Consider the following 22,572-nt stretch of genomic DNA (forward strand, 5'->3'; position numbering starts at 1 on the left):
CACTCTTTCCGTATTTTTTCCTTTAATTGCCTTGCAAAATATAGTCTTGAAGATGAAAGGCCAGGTGCCTTCTTTCAAAGGTCAGGCTTAACTGTCATTGATGCTCATTGCTGTTTTCTGAAAGTCAACTCCATTGTCTCAGCTGATGAGTATGTTATCATATATATGCATAACACAGGTATGCAGCACATCAAAAATACTATATTTTGTACTGTTCTGCTCCGCAAGTTTCCAGCATGTTATCTTTTAACATTAATTTACAGCCAGAAGACCCACTTAGTCCCAATATACTCAGAATTAAGGTTAAGGTATTTCTAGTGTGGATAATGCAATAATGGATGTGAAGCTCAATCAAGTATTTGCACAGATATATATTTTTCCCCTGTTAATTTGTTTCTAAACACACTAAGGGTGCCCAGCCTTTGACTGAAGGCAGAGCCTATCTAAGAATTCTATTGTATTAGGCATATAATATTTTTTCTCTGTGCTGTGGTATTCCTCTGCTGCCTGCTAGCAGCTAAACAAGCAGGTGATGGTGCAAAAGGAAAACACACCACTGAGAATTAATTGCATATGTTACAACATGGTCCAGTCTTTGCTGTTGGAATAAATCATTAGGAAATCAAATGGTAAACTAAATACTGATTGAACTGCTTTCCCCAGGACTGCTGTTGCTGATAATCCCAATATTCTTTTCAGCATTAGCTAATCACATCCCTTGTTTGAAATAAACTCCTCTCAGATTGTCAAAGGACAAACTGAGTACGGAAAGTTAAGATAGTTAACACTGTAACAGTTCCCTGGTCTGCATTAATTGGGGAATTTGGAGAGTGTTAATTATCAATTTATATTTGCTACAAACTCATCTGTGGCCAGTCCTTTGGGATTCAGGAAGTGCTGATTATATTAATCATGGTATTTTGTCATCACCAGACCAACTAGGGCAAAACTAAAGCCAGAGAGAGCTGCATCTGCTAAACTGAGACTGGAATTTGGCACCTGCAGCCTCATCCTGCTCAGAAAGGAAGCCCTACACAAAAGGCAGGTGTATGAGAATCCCCCCAGAACAATAAATTTCTGAAGAACTCTTGTCCTGAGAGCCTTTTCTTACTTTACTACTACTCACAGGTCTGTTTGGGAAGGACATGGTTGCTTGCATTATTAACAAGGCTGGATTTAAGCAATTTGTCTAGTCACTGGAAAATTAGAATGGATCAGTTCTTTTTTGCAGATATTTCTAGCCACAGCCAAAAATAGCTCAATAATTTGTTTTAAAAGTTTTTTGTTTAAAATACAGTAATTAGATTTAATTCTTTAGATGGCTTCTTCATGCAAGGTATCACCAAGGAGTCCCTTTGAGGATAAAAAGCTTTGTTCATAAAGTTCTTGAGCTTCCATTTCTGGCCACTACAGACATCTTCAAGGGTAGTACTTAAGGGATACTTTCACAAAGCCCTTCTCCACATCAGATGTACTGTTAAATGCTTTAATAACATCATTAGCTTTTCCCCAAAGACTTCAACCACACACACATAAACACTAACTTTGATGTTCAACAGGTCACCAAGGTGGGAGATGAAATTCCTCTTGCTCACATGTTCCAGGTAGCTTTGCAGGTTTTGTACTTTACTAAGGCAGAGCATTCATATTGTCCAGTGATCTCTGTAAGAATAATTCCACTTCAATGAAAGAAATCTCCATTTAAAAATAATGATCTATTTTAAATACTTTCCAACTGAATAGGATACGACAGAAAAATGAGTTTCCACTTCAGATGTTTTACCATCAGTTCATAGAGCAATGGTAAGTAGGACATAGGTGTCTTCCAGAAGAACAACAGAACTACCTAAAGACATCCATGACTGAATATTTCAGGAGTGTCAGAAATCCAATTCCATTCTGTACTGGCAGAATGGTGTATTTTGGAAGGTATTTGACTTGGAACCTGCCCCCCAGAAACACCTCTCCAGTGGCCAGCACTCATGGCACTGCCACTCCTCCTCAGGCATGTTCAAAGACCTAGCAGCAATGTTCTGGCAGTTTTCTGCAGTAGATCTTGTTGTGTTGATCTAGCAAATAAATGGAAGAAGTTTCAGACTTGTGATGGTTATGAAGCATTTTCTTCTCGGGAATGTGAAAAATTAAACAAGCAAATGAATAACAAGTGCTGTATTGGGTTGGTGTGGCAAGGGGTTTTTTTTTGGGGGGGGTGATGGTATGCAGGGAGGGGGGGTACAGGTGTGGCTTTTGAGAGAAACATCCAGAAGCTTTTCCCATGTCTGACAGAGCCAATGCCAGCTGGCTCGAGGACAGACCCACCCCTGGCCAAGGCTGGGCCCATCAGCAACAGTGGCAGCACCTCTGGAGTAAAGTATTTAAGAATTGGGAAAAATCCCTGCAGAACTGAGGCTGGGAGAGAGGAGTGAGAATATATTAGCAAAACAACTTTGCAGGCCCCCAACTCAGAGCAGAAGGAGGGCAGGAACATCTCTGTTCTCTATTAGGGCAGTGGTTTAAATAACTTTTTTTTCTTTTCTGCTAAACTTGCATTTTTCTTCTGAAGAACTTTGGATATTGTACATAAAATGAGAATCAGGAACCTGCTGTTTTTCTTAAGCATTCTCAAAATGGGATGGAAATGTTATTTTGCTGCAAAAGATTGAGACAAATTTTGGAGAAAAGAAGTAATCTGAGAATTTTTGAATGATTCTTTCTAATATAACTGAAACTGCATGGAGGACAATTGAGCAGAGGACTGTAATTATTTTAAATAGTGATGTTTTAGTGTTAAATAGTGATGTTTAGTGATGTTATGTATTTAACATAGTGATGTTTTGGAGAAAAATACTGAACCTGGAGATTATAACCCAAACTGAACTACTTGGCAATTTACATAACTGAAGAGGTGTCTGGGAGATGACAGAGACAATTGGAAAACAGGCTTGTAGAATTTTATTTTAAAATTATTCTTTTAATGGAAATTTATTGAAAAAAAATAGTATTTAAAATATTTGAATATGCATTTGATGCTACATATTCTGAGCATGTAAGATGTTCAAGGACTACATTTACACTTTTATCATGTTTTAAAATATGGTTCATCAAATTGTGGTAGTTCATGACAGAAAACAAGGAGCTCATAAAATATGTGATAGATGCAGGTGAAGAAAATAAAAAGACTTGATACTGGCAGTTAAAATCTTACTCTGTGACTGTGAAGAAGAGTTAAAAGATAGATACCAGCAATATTTTGAATTCCATAAGGAAAGTCTTAATTGTACTTGATTCATTACTCACCAAAGAATGAATCTGACCATAAAACCTCAAAGGTAAGTTACACACCTCTATTTATTTATTTGTATTCCTGGTCTAATTTTTAATTTCTCATATACTCTTCTTCAAAGTATATAATGATTCTACTCACATGATGTGTGTAAGATACTCCTCAAAGATTATGAAAACCTTGATTTTGAAAACAAGCCCAAGCTGCTGGTTGCAGTGGAGGGCATTCAAATATTCCAGTGACTACATGGCTCACGTTATCTTGACAGGAATTCATCTGGACACAGACCTTTGTTCCCAGATTCTGTGTGTCACAAGGGGAATTGCTTATTCCACTCACCAGAGGTCAGAACACGAACAGGAAGCACAGAGAAGGGCTCCCAGCTCATCAGATTTTTGTTCCCAAAGACCTCACAGGTGATGGTTTATCAAGGTTTGGATCACGCACCAGCTCATCCCCGTGTGACAAAGGCTTTTGTCAGCCATGAGTCCTGCTGCTGTTTCATCAGAGCTCTCCACACTCACACATGGTTCTTGTATCTGATTTATTTCTGCTATGCTGTATTTCAGTAATTTTTCTGTAATTGCATCAGATGGGGAAAATACCAAAAGAAAAGGTTTTTATTAGCTAACGCACAAATGTTTTGTCCATAGTCAGGAGATGTAGCAGGATCATGGATCTGTCAGGATTTTGGAAAAGTGTGTGACCAGGGAAAGAATGGTTAATTTATGTGTAAGTTAATATTGTTCATAGAATCAGCGCTCTGCATGGACTCAAATACCTTTCCAAAATCTGAAAAAATAGCATCAGCAAAGATTTCCAGCTTCTTCACTTGGATCTGATTTTTCGAAAACCTCCGAATTTGAACTTACCCATTTGGGTTAACCTATAAGAGCAACCAAAGACACCCGCAAGGCTAGAAATTTTAAATTCCAGGAGCTTGTGGTTACACTGATGAGTATAGAATTTAGGGATCTTCTTAGTTTTAGGAAATTTTCAGCTTCTAGGTTACTGCAGCTTTCACTAATAATTTTAAACTAATTTAACAATTTTTTCATGCTTAATTGAAAATCTCTGTTAAAAATAATATATTAATTTTCATGTGTTTTTAAATTATATACAAGTCATTGAGATGGATAATAATTGTTAATTAAAATGCTACATTAGCTTAAAACACTTTTAAGGAAGAGGTAATAAATTGCAAATTATGAAGAAAAATGACGTGTATTATTTGGACAGCATTTTTTTTTCTTATGCTGCGAACGCAACAACCAGATCAGCCAAAGGGAAGGGATAGAGACTACAAAAGGTTGAGATGGCACAAATCCAACAAGGTGAATCAAAAAATTGAAAAAGTTGAATCAAAAAATTGAAAGTTTTTCCAAATTTTCCTGCTTGGATGGTTCTACTGGCACCCACAGTAAACTGTGAACTTACAACATAATTTCTTTTGTTTGTATCATACAGAGCCATGAAAGCCAATTTAGTTTTTAAACTCAATCAATTTTTTCTCCTAAATGAGCTGAGGTAAGGTCACTCATCAGTAAACCTTTGTGAAATGAGCTTTTTAAAGACTGTCCAGCTCTGGTCTTTAATGGCACCAGTTTGAATTAGACCTTAATGTAATGTCACTTTAAATTAGGGGCTTCAGCTTGAATGTGGCCATAAAGAATATTATTGAGGCAGAGTAAACAGATTCCTATCAAAACAAATCAGTCTAGGTTGGAAACAGCAAAGTCACTGACACTTTAGAGGGCTTGCATTTCATCATGGAACTGGCTGGCTGCTCAAACCAAACAACAGAATGTCTTCAGGTGACACAACTACTGTGTGTTTAATGTAATAAATGCAAGAAATGTACAAAGATACTGCCTCAAGCTGGCTTGAACAGGGCTCTCCTCTGATTAATGCCCCCATTTCAGGGTTCTAAACCAGGTCCCTGCTGTTGCCCTGCAAGCAGGAGCTGTTACATTGCTGTGCTCAGTAAACCTCGAGTAGTTCTCTCCCTTTTGCCCCAAATTCCTTCAGCCCATGCAGCCCCCTGTGCTCTGAGAGGCACTTTGGCTGTGCCAGATGTCACAGGAATCACTGGGGCTTTCTTAATGTCATTATTTAGTTCTGGAAACCTGCTGACATTTTTTTTCTTCCCCCAAAATAGCATCTCTATTTATTTCCAGAGGCATGAAAAATGAATGTGTGTGTGCACACATAATCAGATATTGATTTCTGGGCAAAATGTTCAAAATTTACTTATGGGAGAAATAATCTGAAGCACATTTCACAGGGATAGTTAATTCTAAGGGATGAGTTATTTATTTTGGAATTCTGTATCTTTATGTAGTGAAATCCAGCAGAGAATGGTTGTGGGTGAGTTATTTGCCAGATGGCAAAATTTCTCAGCCTACTCCAAGTCAATTGTTTATGTGCACTTCCTGCACACTGCAGGGAAAAAACTCCGTGTAACCTGCACTTGGCAACTGGCAGTCAAGGGAGAAAATCAGCTGAATTGTCATTCGTCCATCTGAATAGTCCCTAGCAAAATAACCATAGCCATTTTGAACTATTAGATAGCCATTAGATAAATAATAGAAATCAATGGAAATTAAATTAATGTAATTTTGGACTCAACATCTATATGGAATTAAAAATACATATAGGATCTGGTGTTTACTAAGAAAACAAAATCAATGTGAAAATCCAGTTCTTAACTGAATAATTGTCAATTATGGCCTCATCTTGCAGAAGAAGGAGCCAGATGGTGCAGGACTAGTCTTGACCTTCAGCAGCTTATATCACTCTGGGTTCTGCCACTGACTTGCAGATTGGAAAAAATCCATAACACAAATTGTGGGGGAAGAGGTAAACTTGTGAACTTTTAAGTGGAATTATTTAATTTTTTTCCATTTACTATTAAACGCTATGGAGAGTATAAGAGAAGTTTAATACCCAACGAGTTTATATAGGGAAAAAATTAGTGGAGACAATGATAAGAAGCAGAAATTTTGTCTATAACTCTTTCCTGATTCTGGATACGGAAGGGTTGGAGTCTGTTTCCCACTATCATGAGGCCATCCCCATGTTCTCCCTTCAGCTCCAGATCTCCTCCTGGGCTACTGAAACTGCCCAATGATTTTCTGATTCAGGAGATTTAATCCTGCAAGAAAATAATACTTTTTTCTTTCTGAAACTATCATTTATTTTGGACACATTCAGCAATTAAAATACAGTAAGTAGCTCCGATGTCATTAAATGTCTGAAATTTTTAAATACTTTTAAAATCTGATTTAAATAAACCTTCTAGTGTCAGGATAATAGAAAATTCAGGGGGAAATGTTATTTGTGGTTACTCTGGTAAAATCCAGAACATCCCATTGATTAAACCATATCATTACAGTTTCTGTAGGAATGTGTAACTTTGCAGACTTTGGACCAAGTTGTCTGAGCTGGTGACCTGAGTCAACCAGGGCTTCGGGGTGTTTACAATTCATCTTTTGCCACATTGAATTTCAAAAACAATTCTGAAGAGCTTTTAAAAGAAACAAAAAATTACACAAAAAATGGGTAGGGGGGTGGGGAGAGAGAAAATAGCATAGTAAGAATATGAATTCAATTGACTGTACAGAGAAAACTCAGTGTGAATGGAATCACAGAAACACAGAATGGTTAGAAGGGTCCTTGAAACCCATCCAGTGCCACTCCTGCCATGGCAGAGACACCTCTCACTGTCCCAGGCTGCTCCAGCCCCAGTGTCCAACCTGGCTTTGGACTCTGCCAGGGATCCAGGGGCAGCCCCAGCTGCTCTGGGCACCCTGTCCCAGGGCCTGCCCACCCTCACAGGGAAGGGAAATTTATCACAAAAGTCAGGAAGACTTTTCAGTGTTATAAAGAGGAAGCCGCCTTATTGTCACTTTTTAAGTAACAACAACCTGACTGCCACTTTTTTTAATTACCAGAGGAAAAGAGCACCAATAGCAGATGGTTATAAAAAGGCTAAAAGGAAACATAAGCAGCATGGGACTTGTTTTTTCACTAATTCCAGTCGTGCTGGATTTCAAGCAGTGCTGCTTTTTATCTCAGTAAAGTGACAAATCACCAAGTGAGAAAAAGGAGAAGGAGAGTTAGCAAATTATGTCACCAATGAACTTTGTGTGGAATATGTTAACATTTTGGAACTGAGATGAATGATTTTATTGAAAGTCTGAGAATGCTTAAAAGCATATTTTAGAGCCTAGTGTTAATATCTCTTGCTATCTTGAGTCTTCAATTTATATTGGTGCTGTGCTTTGCTGTTGTATTCTTAAAAATAACAATAGCATTTTAAATTATAGAAATTTATTTCTCTCTCTCTTTCCTTTTTTTTTTTTTTTTTTTTAATGGTATTAATATATGAGGACCAGGAATAGTGAACTCTTACCAAAAATTACTTTACAACTCCTGTGACTTTTATAATTTTCACATTTATAACAGCCAAAGCTCATAATTTCTAGGCTACGTAAGTAAATGGGAAGGCACACTCGGAGAAAGCTGTGGAAACAAGACATCAGTCCTTGGCATCTTTTCCCAAGTCTGTGATTTACTTGGCAAATGCCAGCCTAAAATACCATGGAGAATTGCATGAAATGGTAAGTGATGGAGATGCGTGTTTGCAAAATATCTTTTCTATAGCAAAGTTGTTAATCCAGCCTTGAATTCTGGATGAGCAACTGGTTTTAATGGCTCATTCTGACAGCAATTTTTTAGTGGTTGATATTAAAGTTAGTGCCCTTTGGTCCAGTATAGTGGCATACAAAACACTGCCTGAGCAATAAAAATTTTGGAAAAAACCCTTTTCTTTTTACTCAGGCTTTCACCTGCTGTTGTTGTTGGGTCCCTTTGTAACTAATTAAGATATATTGTACGTAACAGCTATAATAGATTTGAAAAGTGGAAAACCTTATAATAAACACAACCAAGTAAAAGTCAGAATCATAATACGATTTTTTCAATCATTTGGATAAAATACAAAAACCCCAAACTGTATTGACAGATGCTAAAGGAAATATCAGAAGTGCTTAATTTTTGTTTTGTTTTGTTTTTTTTTTTCTTTTGGATCAGGAAGGAAATTTCAGTACTCCAGCCTGAACTGTCATGTTTCAATATATTTTTTTTTGTGTTTCATTTAAATTATCCAGCATTGAATTGCTGATCCCTAGGATCCCTGGCTAATGGGACTGGTTGTTTAGGTGCACCTGTGAAAATTCCCATTACATGATGGAGATCCTGTTCCTCATGGATATAAGCTTAAAGGATTAGAGGTATAATTGGTCCAATTATATATATATATGGCATATATATGGCAATAATAAATTCCATATTATGAATTCAGTAATAATGTGCAAAAAATACGGAGAAATTAAGACTTCCATGATGTTTGAACAATGCACAAGTTATTCAATATTACTGTGGATAATTTTATGAGCTACTGTAAACAAAACTTCTTCTGAACTACCAGAATATTGCCACTTTTCACAGGATTTCTTTTCACAGACACCTCAGTAAAATTTCAATTGAGCATTTAAACTTGTCTTTGTAGAAGCTTTCCAGAAAGTGTAATTTGTCCTTGGACATTTAAGGTTGTCTATTATTTCTGTCTATAAAGTTGTAATTACAATGTTCAACTTTAATTCTGTGTACTGGTCAGTGTTCACCCCTAAATCTCCATCAAGCTGATTTTGGGTTTGCAATATCAATTTTTTTTTTCAGTATCTGATTTTTGGTTTTCCAGTTTCATCCAAATATATTTTCTGTGCAAGTGAAGAGGTTTTAATTGTTACATCTCCTACAGACCATTGCACAGTCAAGAGATTTCAGATGATGTAGCCTCAGTTCTGGTTTTAATAGATTTTACCAGAAGAAGGTCAGAACTAAAAAACATTTCCTAAAGCACACAAAAAGGCAGAATTTTCTCTGGAAAGGAGTTAGAAGTCTTGCTAGTACATATTTAGTCATAGAGGGAAGACTGGATTTATGTCAGTATCAGGATGAATGGATTCAGTTAGAAATTCCTCAAAAGGAAATTGTTGCTGAAACACGTTTTGATTTTAGCTCCCTCTCCATGGAGATAAAGTACCAGGTAATGTGGGAACAACTCTAAAATCCATGGTTTAATTTACTGGTTTTAATCTGACCAGATAAACACATTTAATTAATACCTCTGTGGTTTGTTACATTTCACAGCAGTGGCTTTTATTGCTTGATATCTCCTGATTTCTCTCCCTCTTCCTGCAGACATGCATGAATCCCTCAGTTACAACTCCTTAGCATTAGCTGAAATATGTTGAATTATATGAAAAAGTAGCAAAGCAGTAGCTTTTCTTCTTCCCATTGAACTGATTTTGGTACAAGAGGTCTCATCAATATTAACCAAATCATAAACTAAGAAGACTTCCTGAGATGTAATACATTAATGTGAAAAAAGAGGATATTTCTGCAGTGTCCCTGGTTTCCCAAGTTCCAAAATGCTTTTAAATAACTCAAATTGAGTTATCCCACCACTAGCATCTGTAAGGAATAAACAGATTTTATTCTTTTTCATGTATCTTGTAGCAGTTCTTCTTTGCCTTTAAAAACACCAGAATGTTCTAAGAGGTGAGGAGCCCAGCTCCAGGAGGTTCAGGAGTTCGCAGGAGGAAAATACTGAGTTGGATTTGCCAGAGCATGTCCAAATCTCTTTTTTCAGCTCAGTATTCTTTGCTACAGTAGACAGAGAAATATGTCCTTTGTTTTTTATAAATTTCAAAGGAAGCTCTATTCTGTTTCATATTTTCACATTCTGGATATTCTCAAAGTCAAAAAAAATTACCACCTGCTTGTATATTTTTACATCCCTTTATGGCCATTAATCTAAGCAAACTTCTGTGGCTTTGCTTTCTTTCTACAATGAGTGGCTGCACCCAGGCCAGTTGAACTGAAAGCCAGCAGAGCTGGTTTGTGGTGCTGTTGCTGTGGTGCTTGTTGTCAGGCACAAGAGAACCCATCCATACAGGGATGTAGGTGCTGAAAATCCCCCTGGCTGTGCTCAGTTCCATCTGGAATAAGGGCTCTGCTGTGGCTGGCAGCCCAGCCCAATTGGCAGGGGGAAGTTGGGTCACTCCTGGTGCTGTTATGGCCAAATTGTAGAATTACGAACAGGTAATTAATTGTTAGAGTTGAAGGAAAGCAACGTGAGTTTTTCAGTACATTAATAATCATGGAATAGTTTAGGTGGGAAGGGATTTTAAGCTCATCCAGTGCCACCCCTGCCATGGCAGGGACACCTCCCACTGTCCCAGGCTGCTCCAGCCCCAGTGTCCAGCCTGGCCTTGGGCACTGCCAGGGATCCAGGGGCAGCCCCAGCTGCTCTGGGCACCCTGTGCCAGGGAACACCTCTAAGGCAACTCACACAACGCAACATCTGCCTATGCATAAATTCCTGTGTTTCCTTGATTTGCATCATTCTTTCTAAGCAGGAAATTCTCATTAGGATCACCTGAATGAAGCAGCACAACCCATTCAGAGCCCATCTCTCTTATCACTGGAACTGGAAATCGTAAAGTAATTCAGCTTTTTTAAATGGTGAAAGCAGATTGTGGATATGAGATTTGTAATTCCCCTGAGAGTTCTGGGGAGCAACATCAGACAAGCAGCAGGACAAATTTATGAGCACTCCCAGGGTATAATGTACCATCATTAACCTGATTTTAAAATGCATATGGGGGGTCTGATAATGTGAAGAATGTGGGTTTGTTATCTCAGGATATATAGGTGGTGTTTCCTTTGAAAAGTGGGATGCCTTAGGACTATTGTTTTTCAGGACCTGGAAAGATACTGCAAAAATCATATAACAATTATTACTAGGAGATGAATTATAATGGTTTTTCAGACTCCTTGAGGAGAGCTGAAGAGTGTGCATCACAACACAGTTCAAATATTTTGTAAACAAACTCATTATAACAAATGCATTAACTTTAGTATAGACTTGGTTTCAATCAGGTTTTCTCTCTTTCCCATAAATTGCTGCCTGGTGACTTTTCTTTTACCATGAAGAATTTTTGCCCAAACTATGAGAGTTAATGCTGCACATCAGGTACACCCACAGCCTTAATCCCTTTCCTACACCTTCTAAATGTAGAAGTTTGGTGCTCTGCACCCCTGCACTGTTCTCTTGTCTCCAAATGCTCCAGCTCTGAGCCTAAAGAGTGTCAACTTTCTTTCTGTGCATCAGCACATTAAACAGTCAGCATAGTCCATTTAAAATAATTAGGATTAATTTTCTCAAGCTTCCATGAAAACAAAAAGAAAATTAATTGCTAGCTACCTGCCAACTTAAGAGGGATAGACTAAAGTCATTATAGGTAATTTAATTTAAACAAATATTAGCCAAGCTTTGTCCATGTGACAAATGATTTTTTTGCAAGTTCAAGTCAAAACATGTCTTTCTGAGTGTTAAGTCCAATCTTAAGGCAGGAATCAGACAGCACACCAATGTGATGTGGAACTGAGACCTTTATTTCTTGCTCTTGCATTACTTATATAGTTTTTGCCAAGTATCTAAAAATAGAATACAAACTTATAGCTCTAGTTTATAACACTGTTTTTGTTCTTCTCTAAACACGTTACTATCCTTATCTTAAAGCAAATTACTAGATGCTTGCAGACCTTTGTGTGATCCTTCTTCTTGCTCAACGAGCAGGAATACTTATCTCCTTGTTTTCTTTGGCAGTCTACTGTTGGGGTCAGCATGCTCTGTAAAGAGGCTGTAAGCTAAGCACACCTGCAAAAGCCTCAACACTTCCCCCTCTTTTTTCAAAACAAAATCAGCTATGGTTGATATACAACCAGACAAACAATGGATCAAACATGGGCTTACAAATAACACAATGAATAAAAACTTATAACAGTTAAAAATAACGTCATAAACGTTATTAATAAGATATATAATATAAAACTACTATTAATTACTAAAACACTGCACCAGCATCCCATAGTTAGCAAACAAATAGAAACAAAACAATCAGTGAAGGATTGGGTAATCATCTCCGGAAATGATTCTCCAAGCCCACTTCAAAATTGATCCAGCTGTCATATCAACAGGGTCAAACTGCTGAGTCAAAATGTGACTCAAATACTGTTTTGGTACAGAAAACATCTGAATTTACTGGCAAACATTTCATCCAGGTAAAGTCAAGGCTTGGCCAGGGCCTGGCTTTAAACTGGAAAGATGCCTCTTAACTCATTTCTAAAACAAGGTTCTCAACAGTAGCAGCTATGAGATGCTTACAGCACAGCAAACTGTTAAAATACATTTGTACAAATCAAATGATCAGAAGCTTTAGGTACTAGACCAATTAAACCATGCAGTAGTTGGTTTAATCTGAAGCCTCTCCTATGGCAGCTAATCTTCAACAATGATACATCTTCTTAAAATTCTGGAAACACTGAAAAATAAGAAAGCTATAACAAACAAAACTGCAGAGATTGGAACAAACAATAGAACTCCCAATGAAGTCAAGGGTGTCACAGACTGTATTCATTTCTGTCCACAATCAGGTGTTCATCTGTTCTATCACTGCTGTTTCTGTTGTGGCTGTCTTCATTTCTCTAAGAAAATAACTATACTTTGCAGTTTAAACAAGTGTCTCCAATAAAACATAAAACAATTTAAATTAGACAATATTTAAACCTGACAATAATTATTTATAACAAAAGGAAATAACAAACTTAACCTTAAAAGAATATCTAAGTTAGAAAACTTAACTTAAAAACATTCAAGCCTAAACATAATAAAACTCGACTATCCCTAGTTCTATTAACACTTAATCTATATTAAATGAAAACATAACTTAATCTTATTCTGTTACTACAAAAAAAGCAACTAAAAGTTTGATATATACTTTTTAAACACAATATAACAATAACATAAATTCACTATAGAGATTATAAAAATGTAACAAATCCATCACAATTTTATGTCATCTAACTTTGAAAATAACCTACAATAATTGAAAATGCTACTAAAAATACCCATTCACAACAGGAATTTACCCAGTACATACCCAAATTGGCTAGGATTCTAAAGTGCAGCCTTCTAGAGAAAAACTACAACAACACAGGACCCGGCAGGCTTCCATTCAGCCTCTGCAGCACTCTTCAAGAACATCAAGTCAAATTTTTAAACTAAAATCTAAAATCCAAATTGGTATACATACAGTTATGTGTTTTATATAACAAAAGAACTCACATTGAAATTACTTTACCAAAACTGTGGAAAAAACAAGCAAATGGATAATACATACTCTAACTCAACTTTGTTTTGTACAGTAAAGTTCTCTTAACTAATTATCTTTTAAACCACAAATCTCTTCTGTAGATAACATTAATTGGAAGGTTTTCCTAGAAGCTGTAAATCACACCTTTACAGCTGTAAATTTTAACCTTAAGGTCTAAAACCGATTATTGCAAGGCAACTTCTGTTAAACATTTTTTCTCTCCCTTTTTTTTTTTTTTCAAAGAATCACAATAACTTTTCAGTAAAATCTTAAAAACTGCAATTGCATAAACTCACAATTACTTAAAACACAAAATTAACTCTACAATGGTATATAAAAGCATTTTGAAAACCCAATAAATCGTGACTTTTTAACAAACTGGGTATTATCTGGGTGCTTTTTCTTAGAGAGGGAGCGGGGGGGGGGTGAACTGCCCACCCTGAGGCTGCTCTCTGCTGTTGTTATCTTCTTATTTCTCTCTTTTCCTCTGGCGTTATTCGAGTCACAGTTCCATACTTAGAACAAAGATAATTATCAGCTTCTTCCACAGACCATTCCCTATCTTTCACATAATTCAAAAGGACCTTGCGTTTGCTTAATGACAAAGATTGTGACGCCCCTAAACAGATGGCTGTTTAGGTGTTAAAGGGGAAGGTCCCGGCACACTATCATTTAGACCTCTTTATTGACTTTCAATGTTCTTAAGTCCACTCACAATTGCATCGTGTGCCTTTTTATACGCTTGTTTTACAGTAGCAGATTTTGCATCTCGATCTAAACATTGCATTTCTTGTAAAAGTTGTGTCATAACCGCTTGCTTGTTGTGATAGTAAAGTTTTTAATGTCTCTGACTCAGTCTGGGGATCAGGAGGGAGGGGGACTGCAGCTGGGTCAATTTCCATGGGCAGCGGAAGAGCAGAGGGTGGCACTGAGTGGTTTACAGGGGACAATGTCTGCGGGACTTGGGAATTGCCGTCTTATGGCGGAATCAAATCATCATAGGGTCTCTTACGCGCTGGAGCAGCAACCATATGAGGGGTAGGAATATTTTCGTTACTCCAATCACAGTCATTTTCACTCCTTGGCTGCTTGTTACTCGACTTTTCAGCTGCTTTTCCTTCCGTGGCAACGTAAATTCCCTTCACAGATGCCTCGATCTCAGCCTCTGCACCCAACTGCTCTATCATTAATGTAACTTGATGATACGTTTGCGCTAGAGCTTTAGCTTCTTTCGAGCCAGACTGTACAGCTAGCCACAAATCTTCTCCCACCCTTTTCCAGGCGGCATTAGTAAAAACATCGGCAGTCTCAGTGATTAATTCCTGCTGCTTTGCCCAAAATAATAAATCTGTCAGAAGCGTACGATCTAAAGGAGTCCCCGCTTTCTGACTCATCCGGAGCAAGGCTTCTATCGTAGCTTTCTCCACGGCTGATACAGCATTGCCCATCCCACTAATTTCCAGCTCAAGGCTGCCGACTCACCGGTCAGGTTTTGTGGCCACACGCGTCTCTCTCGGACGCCTGGTTGCAACCGTCGTGGGATTTTTCTTCTTTTCAGCCTTAGATTATGACAGACTGTTCACACCCGGGACCAAAGCTCATCACGTCAGGGTCCCCAGATGTTAAGTCCAATCTTAAGGCAGGAATCAGACAGCACACCAATGTGATGTGGAACTGAGACCTTTATTTCTTGCTCTTGCATTACTTATATAGTTTTTGCCAAGCATCTAAAAATAGAATACAAACTTATAGCTCTAGTTTATAACACTGTTTTTGTTCTTCTCTAAACACGTTACTATCCTTATCTTAAAGCAAATTACTAGATGCTTGCAGACCTTTGTGTGATCCTTCTTCTTGCTCAACGAGCAGGAATACTTATCACCTTGTTTTCTTTGGCAGTCTACTGTTGGGGTCAGCATGCTCTGTAAAGAGGCTGTAAGCTAAACACACCTGCAAAAGCCTCAACATCTGAGAACTTTTCTAAATAGATAATGCACTTGTAAAGAGCATTTTTTATTGGGAAAAACCTGGATCTGATCAATTTACAGGTGGGTTTGACAGCCAAAATCTATCCAAAAAATCAAGTCATATTCTGTCCAAAAAGAAAAGGGTTTTAAAAATGAATGATGATGTTTCCAAATATACCTAAGCTACTTATAATGAACTGGGTGATTATTTAAGAATTCCATGCAAGCAAATGAATTGTTGAGTTCAAAAGTTAATGAAGTTCAATTGATATAATCAGGGATATTGAAATAAGGCTTGAAGGGTTTTATTCTTGATTAATGGAAATCTATTTAGTGCATGTATTGTTTTCCTAATGTAATACCTTTGGAATAAAAAAGGGTTTAGGTAAAATTTAATAATAAATAGAAATTACAAAAGGGTTAGAGACTGGAATGTAGGCATCAAACTTGGAAGGTCCCTTCTTTTCTTGTCCTGTAAAAAGGAATAAACACCTTCTGGGGGGAAAAGAAATGATATTCAGTAATAAAAGGAGCTAATTAAATATATATTAATGTATTTTCACAGAAAATTGAGAAAAAATCCACCATAATTTTTTTAAGAACTGATGAAAATTCACCAACATCTTGTCCCCAAATCTGAAAGTCATCCAAATTTTAATCTTAATTGTTTAGCAGCAACAGGTGTTGCCCATGAGCTGAAATTTGCTCTGATTTTCCATGCAATGTACAGAAGAAAATGTGAATGAGAAATGACACTATAAATGGGCTTGTTAAAAGTGCAAAGCAGACTAATTCATGAATAAACTTGCCTGAAGTTTAAAGTTTGGCATATCAGTTACAAAGATGAGAGCGAAAATAAACATTCTCTGTTCCCCGCTGCTGTACCTGAGTAGTGTCTAATTGACAACTGAAAATCATTCTTCAGTGGGATTATTCTTCTCAGGATCTGTGCCCAGCACTGCTATGTGCTGTCAGATTTATTAGGTGCCATAATGCCAATTACTTCTTGTGACTCTGTGATCTTTATAAATCTGAAAACACAAAGAAGTCTCCCCAAAGCCTGATTTTATTTCCTCTCTGACCTTTTGTCTGCATTGGGATGGTGGGGCCTGGGATCAGCAGCCCTGGAAAACAGCCAGAGCCAGCACAGCTCACTTTTCCTGCCTTTCCCTTCCTCTCCCAGCCTCCTCTCCAGAGCCAGACACAAACCTCTGTTTGTCACCAGCCTCGGGTTTGTCCCCTAGCGCTGGTGCTTTTTTGCTGCTTGTCTCCTTTCCTGCCACTGCCTTTATCATTTGTCACTCACTCCTGTTCCACCCCAACTTCACATTCCTGTGTCAGGAGATGTGAGTGGCCCTGTTATTCAGAGTTCTACAAGTATTTCTTGTGTTCTGCTGAGATTTGATTTTTCCCAGAAAGCATGCTAACAATACATTTCAGCCTAACTCAGGAGTCACTGGAGAGACGCAGTAGGACTACACATAGAAGTTTTCTCCACCTTTATCTCTTTTATTAGAATTAGCTCTTGGAGAAAGAATCAATCTGTACTGAGAATGAGGCATTTATTAATGCAGGAAGAGATTTTGGGCAGGTATCTGCTGTCAATGATTTATTTATATTCTTGGCTCAAGATATATTTGTAAATAAACCAAGCCATTTTTGCCTTAGCTGCCTGTGACACATGTACTGTGTGTATGCATGGAAAATGTGTCATCTGTGCTCACAGCACTGAATGAGGCAAAATCACTGAATCCCACTGGCAGTACAGCTCCCACAGAACCAAGACTTTCCAAGACAAAGTTCTTCATTGCTGAGCTGTGTTGCTAAACCCAGAGCTGCTTATCCTGCAGTCTTTCCAAGAGGGAGCAGCAGTGGTGCTGTTGTAAAACCCTCTGTAAAACACTCTAGGCAATTATGGAAGCTTGTGTTGAAGGATGGATAAATAACCACCATCAGATTCTGAGCAAAAGAACTCTTGTGCTTGTTGTTTTTTCATGATTATTGCTAAGATCCACCCACTGAAAGGAGAGTTTCCAAGGATGCCTGGCCTGTTCCTAGCACATGGCATTAGAGCAGGAGTACACATTTTAGCTGCCTGGTGCCACCCATCCAGTACACTTGTCCCCACTGGGGCACCGCATTCCCTAAAACACAGGCTTCATATTAAAAAAAACCCCAACAAACCAAATCACTCCTAGAACGGAATTAATATTTTGTATTTTCTTCAAAATCTTTGTTTTCTGTCTCTTTTGTAGTCCCCACCTGTTCCACAGCACTGACTCCTGGCCAGGGTGCAGCAACAGCTTTGGCTTCAGGACGTTTGTGTGAACTTGTGCCAGTCTTCAGTTACCCTGTTCTGATTGAGGTATTTATACTGTGATAAAAGAGACTTGGCAGATTTCCTCAGTGAAATCTGTTAGCCTGGAGAAAAGGGGGCCCTTCTGGCTCTGCACAAGTCCCTGTCAGGAGGGGACAGCTGTGGGGGTCAGGCTCTGCTCCCAGGGAACAGGGACAGGAGGAGCGGGAATGGCCTCAGGCTGGGCCAGGGGAGGCCCAGGGTGGACAACAGCAGCAATTTCTGCATAGAAAGGGGAGTCAGGGCTTGGCAGGGTCTGCCCAGGAAAGTTTGGAGTGCCCATCCCTGGAAGAGTCCAAGGAAGGCCTGGACATGGCACTCACAGCTCTGGGCTGAGTGACCAGAGGGATCAGTCATAGGCTGGATTGGACGATCCTGGAGATCTTTTCCAACTTTAATGATTCTCTGTGACCTGAGAAAGGCAAATATGTATAAAATCCTCCTTTTGAATGCCTTAAGCAGTGGCAGCTCTAATCCAGACAGCTCAGTGTGCACCTTTGTGTGCCTCATGTCACCATCCCAGCCTGGTGGACAGGAGGGAAACTCAGGGCTGGCCCTCACTGAGACAACCCCTAAAGTTTTGGGGGGATGGATCTTCTGCCTTCAGTGGAAGAACTTGCCCAGAGCCAGAGGCCAAGCAAATGGAGCTGAGGGATTATCCAGACTTTCACTCCTCCCTCCATCCCATGTAGACATTGAGGGTTCCTGAGCTGTGTCCCTGTGAGCTGGGGGTTCATCCTTTGCTTCAGCCCAAATTCACAGGACAAAGCACATTCACTCACTGACATGAAGCAAATCTTGGAGCATGGGAGGGAGGAAACCCCTGGTTTGGGTTGGGCATTTGCCCTCAGTATCCTCAAATCCTCGTGCTCTTGCAGAACTGTTGGATCTCCCTGTCCTTCAGAAGGAGAGCACTGGAAGAAGCAATTTGAACAGCAAGTATTGGATATTCTGCATTTGGATGAACCAGCTTTACTCTGCCATCCCTTCTCAGCTCCCTGGGCTATAGGCAACACGGCAAATTATTCTCCGTCCCACTTTTAGGTACCTTTTTTTAATGCTGCACAATAACCTGTACAACAGGTTGTACAACAATCAATGTCCAGTTCTGTCGTCTAGCATTTTTCTTTCCTTTTGGAGAATACTATAAATATTAATAGCAGTAACCATGGATATTCTCTTTTATCTGACATCGTACAGAAGAACAAAGTTTCTCCAGATGAAATTGACTATTGATCTTGATGTGTCTCTTTGTGCAACCACTGTCACTGTAATTTCAACACTATAATTAAAAATATATTGAAGCAAGGTGACCTTACTCAAACTCAAGAATGGTAAAAATAGATAAAACTTGATGGATGGACTATGGATGGACTTCTTCTCTCTTATAGAACAAGGGTTAACTAGGAGCCAGAGATGAGACTACAGGGTAAAATCAGTGCTAAAGTAGTGTCAGCCCTCTAATTTACTGAAGTGAAAAAAAATTGATGTACTGTGAAAGAAATTACTATTCTGTTAGGATCAGAAGCCTCAACTGTACAAACCTGAAGCAAATGACTTGGAAATGAGTAAAGGCTCAAACCAGACCTAACTTTGGTTATTTTCTCTCTGCATCCATGTTTAGTGATTATGCTTTGTTTAATAACAAGGACAAACAGTGGTTTAGCGCAGTTGTTTTCTCACTTGCATTTTCTTGCAAATAAAACCATTAAACAGGCTTTTTTTTCCTGACTACCAGCTCTGTCTATGGCAAGAAGAAATGATTGCCCCCATACATTCCCTTTTCATTCCAAAGCACAATGATCTCCCTTGGCTGCTGAATGGTTGAAAGATGGAACAGAATGTTTTTAATGTGACTCTGATTGACCTTTGTGCTCCCCACACTGTCTGGCTTTAATTCTTCTTAGAATGGCATTAACATTTGTTGAATACATATGCAATTATATTTGCTGAAACTGTTGTATACAAAGAATGCTCTGCTACAGACTCTGTTCTTCAATAGAAATGTAATGTCTTTATGCCAGCCATGAGGATTGCAAATCTCTGATTATGGGATTACATTTTCTGCAATCAGGAGGCTTTTGTGGCAGATTATTTTTACTTTTGTTGCATGTTTTGTCTCCCTGTTCTTCATCAGTATTTTAATAAATTTCCTTCTTTGCTGTGTTTAATGCACAAAGAATTTATGAATGGCTGACACGTCCATTCATAGATTTTAACAGCTTATTCAGGCTCTCTCTTCTCTGTCTTTGTAAGGAGAGACAAATTTTCCACTATTGTGGAATAGTGGAATTAATTCTTAGATTTCTGATTTTTAAGCATTTGTTTTCTGAGAGTAGAGGCACATGAGACAGTTCTGGAAACTGAGCACATCTGGCTGAATATTTTCCTTTGGTCTCCCTTAAAGGGGCATCATGCTCATAGAACTCACCCTGTACTGATGATAGACTTAACAAGTGGGCAGGGTTTTATTTTCCAGCTGTAAAAACTGGCATTTTAATAGTCTTATATTCCTACTCCAGCATTAAATGGGGAAAAAGATACAAGAAGCACAGTGCTCTGGGAGTGGGATGGACAGTGTGGAAATGGAGAGATGGAGATGTTGAGATGTCTGGGTTCATCTTGTGCAGTTGCATTAAGTCACCTGCTGACTCAGCTTGGAGTCAGCTTGGAAATTTTAACTTGTAGGGGGTTTATAATCCCCTGATGATGCCTCAGGAAAGTTGTGGAAGATTCCCAGATTCCCACAATGTTGGTTGTGACATTTTGTTGCTTTTTTTTTTTTGGTGGAGAGGTTGTTTCCATCTCCAGGTGATCAAATAAAGGTGAAGCTCATAGAGACAGGTGAGGTGAGAAATGTGACCAGTATTACCTATAAATGGAAGATTGATCATTATAAGAGTAGAAAATATAGGGAAGTTAAGCATACATATTCACACCTTCTGATTCCTAGAAGTCCTTAATCTTACATAAATGAGGCAAAATCTTATATAAGCAATAAATATCCCAGGAAGCCACCCAACCAGAAAGGTCTTGAAGGGGAGAGAATCTAAACTATCTAAGGGGATCTCAGCTGTGTGGAGCACCTACTACTCCCTCTGCAGCACCCAAAACCTGCTCATAAGGTCAAAGACATCAGTCTTTGGTGCCAAACACTGTAGCTGGCAGTGGGACCTGCAGCTCTGACTTGGTTTATACTTTACCTACTGACGATATGCCCTCCCAGGCAGGGAATTTGCTCAGTGCTCAAAATCACTCCAGAATTTTGTTTCTGTTTTGTGAACTCAGAATCCTAGGCCCGTATGAAGTCTCAATGTTCTTTGTACAGCAAAAATTGGACTTTTATTTTGACTCCAGTGAAAATACATAGATTTTCCTTTATTTTCACACCTCCATCTTTGACCTTCAGTAGACTAGAACAGACTATTTCCACGGTGGGGGAGCACAACCATCACTTACTCCAAGTGCATGAGCAGTTCAGGGCTGACCAAGCTAAAGCTTGTTATCAAGTGCATTGTTCAAATGGCTCCTAAACCCTGACAGACCTGAGGCCTCAACCACCTCTCTAAGAAGCCCTTCCAGTGCTTGCTCATCCTCTTTGGAAAGAAATGCTTCCGTGTTGTGATAAGGGTTGTTAGTATGTTACTGGTGTTAGGGACTTTTGTTTATATTTGTAACTATTGGCTTAGGATTCCCGCCCCAGGCCGCGGCTTTTTCCCCTCTGCCCCCCCGCTCCCTGCCGGGGCCGGGTTTACCGCAGTTGCCGGAGTTTCCTTCCTCCGGACCCCTCTGTTTGCGTCCCTGCCACTGCCGGAGGCGTGTCGGCCCCCCTCCCGGTCTGCCCCGCCGCGGGGATACAGCGGGGAGCCCGAGGGGACGGAGAGAAAGCGCCGCTGTCATTTGCAGCAGTCGGGGCCGCTCCGCGTTTCTCCGGCCCTGACCCCGGACCGCGCGCGGGTTCGGCCTTTTGGTTTATAGTGAAGTGTGACCGCCGGTGGTCCCCGGGGCATTTCCGTTTCCTGTGTCCCATCTAAACGAGGTCGGGCCCTCACCCCTTCTCTTTCCCCCCGCGTTCCCAAGTCCCCTCTAGGAGTTCCCTCCTACACCTTTGTAGGTTTACTCTCGAATGTCTAGCATTCGTAGGTGTCTGTGTTTGTTATTTATTATCTTATTTTGTTTAACCCTGATTTGTAGAAAGTTTGTAAGTTTGCTAGCTGTGAAGAATAATTGGTTCTTTCTGAAACTCCCACCCTCCGAAGAAGTCCTGTTAAAAGAAGCAGCCCAGACCCCCAAACCTTTGTCTCTTCCTGGCATTCCCTTTGCAAGAATAAACTGTGAAATATAACCCAGAAGAGTTCCTCCTTCGGCTTCTTTACTTGGTCGATAGACTTGTGCTCAGAGGGAACTGGCATGTTCAAATCCTGAATCCAAACCCAGACAGCAGTTCTGGCCAAGACCCCTCCTAGCCTTGGGCCAGAGAAAGAAAACCTATATTTGAGCTAGCTGGAAAACTCTGGCCTGAGTCACTTCCGAATGTATGGTAAAACCTCATCTGGAGGAGCTCTGAGCTGTTCCCATGTCCCATCAGTAGATACCATGTTCCTTCCTCTGTAGAGAGTAGTGAGGTCACCTTCATCCTAATTTTTCCCATGTTTAGCAAGCTTGGAGTCCTCAGCTCCT

The 22,572-nt window shown here is 39.3% G+C and overlaps 1 protein-coding gene and 1 long non-coding RNA gene across 2 annotated transcripts in view; one reads left to right on the forward strand and one right to left on the reverse strand.

Annotated features, from left to right (window-relative positions):
• LOC147650778 (uncharacterized) overlaps positions 1 to 15,017 on the reverse strand; it is a 64,376-nt gene extending 49,359 nt beyond the window's left edge. Inside the window, exon 1 of the mRNA XM_086848187.1 lies at positions 14,582 to 15,017. Coding sequence (XP_086704313.1) covers positions 14,582 to 15,017 — 436 coding nt within the window. The remainder of the gene's footprint in view (positions 1 to 14,581) is intronic.
• A 2,774-nt stretch (positions 15,018 to 17,791) lies between these two features.
• LOC147650779 (uncharacterized) lies at positions 17,792 to 22,244 on the forward strand. The gene is made up of 2 exons (XR_015275263.1): positions 17,792 to 17,901; positions 18,771 to 22,244. It is a non-coding gene; the product is annotated as an uncharacterized LOC147650779 (long non-coding RNA).
• Positions 22,245 to 22,572: the final 328 nt, after the last annotated feature.

The sequence above is a fragment of the Cyanistes caeruleus genome, chromosome 12 (assembly GCF_971803275.1).
Source record: "Cyanistes caeruleus chromosome 12, bCyaCae1.hap1.1, whole genome shotgun sequence".
Lineage (NCBI taxonomy): Eukaryota > Metazoa > Chordata > Aves > Passeriformes > Paridae > Cyanistes > Cyanistes caeruleus.